Genomic DNA, 8,933 nt, shown 5'->3' with positions numbered 1-8,933 from the left:
TTCACACTTCTTTTAAAATAACTAATTTTTCTATGCAGCAAATCGGAAGAGAATGAATCTCATTTGAAACGAACACTGATATGTTTCGCAGTCTTTCGGTAAGCAAGCAGCAACTCGGTTCGAATCTCAGAAAAGCTAGCATAATTCTATCAAAAAATGATTTATTTAAACATTCTGACTTTGTTATTAATCAATTTAGTGTATGTTCAAAGTGATATACGTGTAAGTGAAGCAAAGATATGTCTAATTGTTATAGAATTGTATACTTTCTGATGACAACCGTGTGGACATCACAGTTTGAATAAATTAACCAACCACAACCAATTGTTAACCGGATAATTTTGAATGTTTCGCGTCAAAGTGTGACCTCAAAAATTCTGCAAATCCGAAACTGAAAGCAGAAAATATTTAAATAATATAAACAAAACGAAAATCATGTGAAAAGCAATGACCCTTTTTCTCTTTTCTATTTCTCTTAGCATCGCACCAAGAACTCTTACGAATCCATGAGGTTGGTACGAGAACTGCAACAACATCGCTTTAAAATTGATCAAAAAATTCATAATCACAATCGTGCGAAACCAATACATTATCGAACCATTATACGCGAGTATTCAATGGAAAATCAATATGAATCCATGGAGAACAACGACCGGATTGGAAGAGGAACTAGTGACAATAGTAATGTGGATGTGGAACAACCGTTTCGTAAAATGCTATCACATGATCCACAACAGGCCCGTTTGGAAAGGTTGTTGAGTGTAAATGTACCAAAGAGCTCTGCAAGAACAGGAGATGGTTCGACTAAGGAATCGTTACAGAGCAATGCTACGACTCATTCATCCACAGAGAGTAGTAGCACGACTAAATTCTCAGCTAATTCTTCGTCACCTACTGCAAAGGGTTCTCCGACCATCCCTGAAACAACCCCTTTAGCTATAAAATCTACGGAAGATAAATCAACAAATGTTAACATCAAAACCAATACCTTAACCGTTTTGGCTGCTGTTCAGGAATTGGCAAGGTCCTTCCATCGCGAATTTGATGCCTTTAAAAATGAACAAAATGAAAGGTAAAGCAATCATACATATACAAATGTACCTACAGTTTCTGTAACATGTACTTTCAATATATACCTATTTTCTCTTCAACAGAATGGACAATATAACCAGACTCTTGAATGAAGTAAATGAGAGATCCTTGAACGAAACCACAACTATGAAACCAACTAAAGCAGCAAAAGCAATAAAACGAGATACCAAAAAGAAGGTACTCAGAAGGTGAGTAAATATGTATAAGCTTTAAACTTCAACTAAAATTTTTATATAAATAACCGACATAATAGCAGCCCTACGAAACCTTCAAAACCCAGACCAAAAGTTCGAAAATACCATGGCAGGGGTTTTATCGGATAATTTATTAATTAATTAGTCTCTGTTCTGCGATATCCTGCCAAATAAATGTAAATTATTCCAATCAGTTTAAGTCGCATATGCTTAATGGATCTTTAAAAATGTTCTATCTGTGGGTGATTTATATTAGATATCTGCTTATGATAATTTCAACTATTTCTTATAGACTACCACAAATGATTCGAGATGAATGAGATTTCACATAAACGAAGTAGAGTCCATTTAGTACCTTTAGCCAACTCCTTTTTAAGCGATACCAAAGAATAATCTAGTCATAGTAAAATCGATTTTTGTTTAAAACAAAATATCTAACACTGAAATATTTTGCAGAACATCCAAAGCTGAAACCAAGGACAACATCAATATACCCAACAAGATTCGCAATAATACCCGCAACAATATCTCTCGTAATACCCACAACGGAACCTTGCGCAATACCCAGAACCAGGAAAAGTTGGACCAGAAGCAATTGAAAAATAGAACCCGCTCACAAACCGACACAAACACAAACAGCATTCACAAGTCTCACAATAATACCGACAAAATTATCCTTAATAATGCGTACAATGGGACCTTCAACAACACCCAAGATAAGGAGAGTTCGGACCAGAAACTTATCAATACCAGAACCCAAACAAAAACTAATATAAACACAAGCCCCCTCCACCAAAATATAACACACAGCAAGGCCGAAAGCAACGATCTTCAGAACAAGGTTATTCACATCAACAACATCCTCAGGGAAACCCAACAAAATATTCTCAACAATACCAACAATCATGTCAACGGAAATTTCCTCAGAGACGAAAAGAAGAGTAACTATTTGAGTACCTACCGCACAGGCCCCAAACAAGCGCCAATACCTTTTCCACAAACCGATCGTCAAGATACTCTGCCGCCACTACCTTTCCACAAAATTACCATCTACCGAGCACAAAGAAGAAACAACAAGATCGAATATCCACTGCGATGATATCCTCATGGAGGCCATTTCAATTTATTTAAACATAATAATCCTTATATCATATTTCCTGCTCATTGTGTATTTTCTTGTATATGGTGAAATAAATGTACTTTGTGTAGAACAGACTGGAATTTGTATGTGTTTTATTCTATATTATTTCTAACTATCAAGATGACGAGCTTCGTATGCTAATACAAAAATCTTGGTCCTCACGATGTTGGCAAAGTCAATCCCATTCAGATCGGTCTACAAATAGCAGGAAAATAAATATTGGGGAAAATATTTATGATAAGGACTCTATCAGGGACATTTTTCCGATTACAGGAAACCATCGCACGCCCAGATCGGCCAACAAATAGTCGAAAAAACGAAAAATATATGACAGGGGATGTCGCAGTCCTTATCCAAGGATCAAGTCTATTTTTCCGATCACAGGATCTCATGAATAGCTGAGAAAACAAGATACATAAATATGACTAGAGAAAATATTTTTGATCCTTGATAAGGACCCCATTAAATCCGGGATTTTCTTCCGATCACGAGGACACGTACCACGTCCTGATCGGACGAGAAATGACGGAGTTAAAGGGATTTTAATATTGCTAAAACTAATTACACAAAAACAGCATATTTGAATTTCGCGCCCTTAGTTTCGTATCGGCCAGCTTCTGACATTATGTAAAAAAGAAAAACCAGCTACCTTCTGCTGACTTCTGTTCGCCTGGTACTCGGTCTGAAAATTTTCTGGTTTTGGGCCATTTGAGCCTAACAATTTAAAAAAGTTAGTTCCAGAATTGGGCGTCGTTGTAGTGGGGGCGCCAGTGTGCAAAAACGTCGTTTGCACAGTAGCGCCCCCATTTGTGAACGGCAGATTCTGGAACTACCGTACTTTAGTTCCAGCATTGGCCGTCATTGACACTGGGGGCGCCACTGTGCAAAATATTTTTCCGTTGCACAGTGGCGCCCCCAGCAGCAACGACGGCCAATGCTGGAACTAACGTATGGTAGTTCAACAAATCGCCATTCACCATTGGGGGCGCTACTGTGCAAACGACGTTTTTGCACCCTGGCGCCCCCACGACAACGACGGCCAATTCTGGAACTAACTTTTTTAAATTGTTAGGCTCAAATGGCCGAAAACCAGAATATTTTCAGACCGAGTACCAGGCGAACAGAAGTCAGCAGAAGGTAGCTGGTTTTTCTTTTTTACATCATGTCAGAATCTAGCCGATACGAAACTAAGGGCGCGAAATTCAAATATGCTGTTTTTGTGTAAGTAATTTTAGCGTTATTTAAATCGCTTTAACTCCGTTATTTCTCGACCGATCAGGACGTGTTACGTGTCCTCGTGATCGGAAGAAAATCCTCGATTTTGTGGAGTCCTTATAAAGGACCAAGGATCAAGGATATTTCCCTCAGTATTAAATACTTACGTTTCTCTGTCATTTTTCATCCGATCTGGATGTGATAAGTATCCTCGTAATCGGCAGGATGTTCCCCATCGTTTCGCTTTAAGGACAATAAGGATATTGCCTTTAAATCGCTATACCTCCGCTGTTTCTAGTCCGATCAGGGCGTGCGACGCCTAAGAATATTGCCCTGGAATCGTTATAAATCCTTTATTCCTTCGCCATTTTTCGTTTGCAAGGGGGCCACAGGCCACACCGCACCCAACACCCCCCCAAGCATCAAATACTAACTTGAGTTCGTTTTAATTTTAATATATATCGTTTTTATTTCCTTGTAATGACTAACATTTTAAAAAATTACAATTCAATATTTTGGATAAATTAATCTGTAAGCTTTATATTTGTTTTTACTTTCGGCTTTTGTTGTTTTTTTTTCCTCCGTTTTTTTTTTTTAATTTATTTTCATCTTCGTTACATCTCACACACTATAATTTGTTAATTTTTTAATAATAAGGTATAATTATTAGTTTAGTTTTTTTTTTTCATGTTCATTTTCTCAATTTTTAACTTTGTGTTTTTTTTGTTTGGTGTTTTGTTCTTGTTTGAGTTGTTATTTTTGCTGCAAATGGTTTGAAGTAGTTTTTTTTTACTGAATGCATGTAAGTCATTAATGTAAAAATTTGTAGTTCTAATTTACAAATATATACTATATATATATGTATATTCCTTGATGCTCTCAGTAGCAATGGGGGCGCTTAGCATATGTACTATATATAAAAGAGGGGATTGGCATATATCATACATACATATATATATATATGTAATTGTATAATGCAAGTAGAAAATCAAGTATTTAGACATTTAATTCCATTCATTGAAAGCAGCTAAAAGAAAAGAGTGTAAGCATACAAAAACCATATCGAAAGTAGACATTTGACTTTTTCTCTGGGGGGAGTTCTAAATTTCCCAACTAAATACCGCGGTTTAAGTACATTTTTCGTGGTGTCTTAATTCTGTATCTGCCCATCCGTTTAATTGGTTTATATATATATATATAGTATATATAGTATCTATACTTTTGTTCACTCTACACTTTTGTTGTTGTATCTGTTTAATCTGTGTCTAAGGGATGGATACCTCTACCGTTTTACATTCCGTGTGTTCTGTTTTACTCGTATTGCTGTTTATTCCAGAGTAGTAGCTTATCTTGTTCCAGAATAATATGTAAATGTAAACTACGTTTTTGTGGGGGGCCATTTCTACAACCATTTTATGGGGTATTTGGGGCCCTACACATCATCTATATAATTACAATGTCTTTGAATATATGTAGTATCGTGAATCAAAATTTCTTTTAGCATTGGTTTTGTGGGATTGGGAAATCATAAAATAACAATAAATTACATTAATTAATAAACACAAAAAATTAAAATTGGATGCCAATACATTATGAAATTTTAGATTTTTTATATGTATAAATTACTGGGAGCGGGAGTGGGGGGCTGTGATTCAATTTGTTCGTCTATAGGATTTTTGTGGTGTTTGCGGATGAATTCTCTCTTTTGTTTTAATTCCACATTTTCTTTACTTTCCTTTTCTTATTTCTTTGTTTTCTTCTTGGTTTTTTTTTTTTTTGAAAAAATGAACACTTTTTATCTGGTGGGAATATACATATGGTGTTTGGAAATCTATTGCACAGAACATGAATTCTTATGGCCATTTTTGTGCTTTAGCCGCGCCTTGGGCTTGTATTTCTCCAAATATGATAGCTGCTTGGCATTGATGGCTCCACGTCGTTTACTGCAAAGATGCAATTAATCCATTAGTTCGGTTTATTCTTTATAACGTAATGGTATGATGTTAAAGATTATAGAACACATAGAGAAGGCTGCATCTTCCGTATAACCCAAAAAAGCCTGCACGCGCTCATGGTGCCCGAAGCTTCCTCAGCAACGCTCTCATTCTCTTCCTTGGATCTATATGTTCTATAATCCTTTTTGTATGGAATATTGGTACTCACTCTCTAATCATTTCCACAGCGGCCTCATATTTCAAGCCTAATTCGATCAGGGCCAGGGCCACCAGAACAGGAGCTCGTCCCAGACCAGCCACACAATGAACGGCCACACAGGCCTCTGGAGTTTGTTGATATCTAAAGAAAGAAACAAAACGAATAATTATTATGGAGATATTCATAAAGAGTTCCTGCAGATTCCTATACATACATTACATAAATATATATAGATATTGGAAAAACTGATTGTTCGCTTAGCTAAACTTGGTTTTGAGTTTGTGTCTCTATGTCTAAGGTCTACGGCTTACCGACAAGTTTCATTATCAACAAATGCAGTATTATTATAAATTGCCGATGATGCTGCCTCATTGCCAGTAATATCATTGAGATTGAGATTGTCATAGGCTGTTGTTAGGGGAATGGTATCGGTATCTGTAATATTCCGACCAGATGCTGCTGCCGCGGCGCAGGACGAGAGGCTTGCTCTGGTTGCCGAATGCCTGATTGCTGAAGTAGTGGCTGTAGCGGTTGCTGTTGTTTCTGGTGGAACTGTTTTTGGTATGTGTCTGAGCGAGAAACGCTTATGTTTGTAGTAGGATAGTGTGGCGTTTGTGGTGGTGGACTTTCTAAAACTATTTTTGGGGCACAGGCGGCAGCGCAGCGGTAATCGTATCAATAAAATATAGCACACATAAGGAAGGTAGTAAGGGTAAGTTCTCATTTGGTAATAGATTCGATAGTTTAAAGAGGTTCAAAAGAGATCAAGTGACAAATGGAAAGATACAACTTAAAGGTCAAGAAAATATGAGAGGAATGTGCAGATAGTTTTGTTGGGATAAAATTACAAGTGGTTCCAAAAATAAACATCTGTACAGGCAAATAATAGAAAGAGTTCTAATATAAATCATAAATCGGCGGAGAGCTAAGGCGTAGAGCATTGGGAGGTGGTCTACAAGCGGGTGTTTATCGTATATATTTCTTTGATTATTTTTCGTCTATTATTCGATTTTATGACAGCTCTTTTTGGATATATGGTAGTATGGCTAGCGCAGCGTAAAGATTTTTCATTTTGATTTTAATTTTATTTAAAGTGGAATTTAGTTTTCTCTTTTGATTTTCAAAGCAACAAATAATACTGAATAAATTGATAAAGATCGCTTGAGGTAATTTCTATCGCGTACACTCCGAACGAATGATCTATGATATAAATAATACACTAGAATTATGCATTTAAGCTGTGATTAGCAATGGAGCTATGCGGAACTAGATCTGTGATTTCTTTATATAAATACTGACCAAAATTTGGCCACTGTCAAGGGACTTTACTCTAACTATGACCTGAAGAAGATTGTGGGGCCCCTGCAAGAGTGAGTTTGCGAGCATTAGGAGTACGAGGAGGTGCTACAGCTCCAAGGCGATCAGTGGTAGAACTTCTCTCAGTGTGTGACAAAGGTCGGTTTGGTTAAGGCCAATCAACAGAAGGTTCATGGCATTTAAGGCCGGTAAAGCTGCCTTTATAAATCAAATATACCTATGTTACATCATTTGTGAGAATTCCATGTCTGATCAACAATTTGACATACAAATAGAAATTGATCTAATTGATTTATAGTCTATGCAAAACCTATAAATGGTCTTAATTTTCTGGCAAATTTTAGTTCGTCCATAATGGGTCTATAATATATTGATTTCGTATGGAATATACATGTGTTCAGAAATTGATCAAGAGTGATCTATGATCTACTATAAAATGTCTTGAAGACTTTTGAATGACTTTAATTTACATATAAATGATTCTTGTAAGAATAAATACTGAAAAGGAATCATTTTACGACATTTATACACTCTAAAAATGGATGTTGTTGTGGCATATCCACAGATACACAGCTATTAAAGAACTATACACTATATATTATCACTTTGCTAGATTCATTTCTAATATGGATTATTAGTTTGGGGCTTTGCTTTTGATGAATATGGTTTGGACTAAGGTGTACAGTGTATATCTATACTAAATGGTCCACATCTACATTTCTTCTACAGCCCATTGTGTGTCAGAATCATAGTTCCATAACTCCATTACAAAAATATAAACTATACATATTTAAAAATGTCTTATGCTTAAATGATAAATTTGAAATTAAAAATATTTAAACTAAATGACTAACAAGATATATATCTTTGGGATAACGTTTACTTACTTATCCTTCAAGACCTCAAACCACTCGTCAACGACTTGTTGCGGCGGAAAAGTGCCATCCTCAAAGGCCAAATCCTTGACATTGATGCCCTGTGCCTCCAGCTCCACTGTATTATAGCTGGGCTCACAAACACGCACCACAATGTTCACATTGTTCTTCTTAAGCTCCTATAAATCAAGACATTAGTCGGGTATTCCATAGCCCTATATGTTTAGAGTAGAGGTCTGAGCATGAAGGCATTCAAAAATTTGTTACATAAAGGAAATACGAATGTAATGAGTTTCTTTTGAGTGCTCATTAAAAAATTCTCAGCAAACATTCTATTGTCTTCCGAGTTGGAATTCTATTTTGAGTACCTTCATGCAGACATCTCGTTTGAAATACACTCACCATAATATAATGATTAATTGTTATGTCTGATGGTCGATCGGTGATTAGGAACTTCATGCCCTTGTACTCTATTAGAGCTGGGGCTGGGCGTAGATCTTTTTGACGCATAGTGATGCTCATACACAATAAATTACAGAAAAAAGAGCAGTCCTAACCTTTTCCACTTCGAAATTGAAAGTTTGGGGGTTTCTTTTCTTTTACAATTTGAGTTCTTGTGTTTTAGAGGGGAAGTTTTCTTGATTTCTAGTTTTAAAAATTCAGCGTATTAGATGCTACAATTGATGTTTCTTTTAGATTTTTAAGTGTGTGTTTTCTTCTTTTGAGATTGTGTGTAAACAATAAAAATATATATATATAATTAGCTCTCGTTTTTTTTTTTGTTGTATCGTTTTACACCAAAAAAGACACAAAATTAGAGTAAAATGTTTCAAGTAAAAATTATGGTTATCTTTTTTTAAAATTAATTTAAGTACAAATTTTGAATTTTTTCTTCTTCTATTTTCTTCTATCACAAAGAAAATGGTATGAAATTTGTTTCCGTGA

At 35.8% G+C, this 8,933-nt stretch overlaps 2 protein-coding genes across 2 annotated transcripts; one reads left to right on the top strand and one right to left on the bottom strand.

Annotated features, from left to right (window-relative positions):
• The first annotated feature begins 78 nt into the window (after positions 1–78).
• Positions 79–2,501, top strand: LOC111082843 (GATA zinc finger domain-containing protein 14-like). The gene is made up of 4 exons (XM_022379059.2): positions 79–222; positions 480–1,072; positions 1,155–1,280; positions 1,743–2,501. Exons 1-4 carry the CDS (start codon positions 157–159, stop codon positions 2,383–2,385), a joined length of 1,428 nt encoding a protein of 475 aa, XP_022234751.2. The 5' UTR covers positions 79–156; the 3' UTR covers positions 2,386–2,501.
• A 2,812-nt stretch (positions 2,502–5,313) lies between these two features.
• Positions 5,314–8,785, bottom strand: LOC111082890 (protein tyrosine phosphatase type IVA 1). The gene is made up of 4 exons (XM_022379127.2): positions 8,391–8,785; positions 8,001–8,167; positions 5,806–5,937; positions 5,314–5,585 (listed from the first exon to the last, which is right to left on the bottom strand). The coding sequence occupies exons 1-4, from the start codon at positions 8,508–8,510 to the stop codon at positions 5,474–5,476; spliced, it is 531 nt and encodes a 176-aa protein (XP_022234819.1). The 5' UTR covers positions 8,511–8,785; the 3' UTR covers positions 5,314–5,473.
• Between the last annotated feature and the right edge of the window lie 148 nt (positions 8,786–8,933).

Source organism: Drosophila obscura, unplaced genomic scaffold (genome assembly GCF_018151105.1).
Source record: "Drosophila obscura isolate BZ-5 IFL unplaced genomic scaffold, ASM1815110v1 contig_179, whole genome shotgun sequence".
In the NCBI taxonomy this organism is placed as follows: domain Eukaryota; kingdom Metazoa; phylum Arthropoda; class Insecta; order Diptera; family Drosophilidae; genus Drosophila; species Drosophila obscura.
This window is presented reverse-complemented; position numbering and strand designations above follow the sequence as displayed.

Excerpts from the sequence above, each read along its gene's own strand:
- LOC111082890 (XM_022379127.2), bottom strand. The coding sequence starts at position 8,510 with ATGAGCATCACTATGCGTCAAAAAGATCTACGCCCAGCCCCAGCTCTA. Across the intron at positions 5,938-8,000 it reads TTTGAGGTCTTGAAGGATAA|ATATCAACAAACTCCAGAGG; the intron begins GTAAGTAAACGT and ends TTCTTTCTTTAG. Across the intron at positions 5,586-5,805 it reads GCTGTGGAAATGATTAGAGA|TAAACGACGTGGAGCCATCA; the intron begins GTGAGTACCAAT and ends GCATCTTTGCAG.
- LOC111082843 (XM_022379059.2), top strand. The coding sequence starts at position 157 with ATGATTTATTTAAACATTCTGACTTTGTTATTAATCAATTTAGTGTAT. Across the intron at positions 223-479 it reads ATGTTCAAAGTGATATACGT|CATCGCACCAAGAACTCTTA; the intron begins GTAAGTGAAGCA and ends TATTTCTCTTAG. Across the intron at positions 1,073-1,154 it reads AAAAATGAACAAAATGAAAG|AATGGACAATATAACCAGAC; the intron begins GTAAAGCAATCA and ends TCTCTTCAACAG.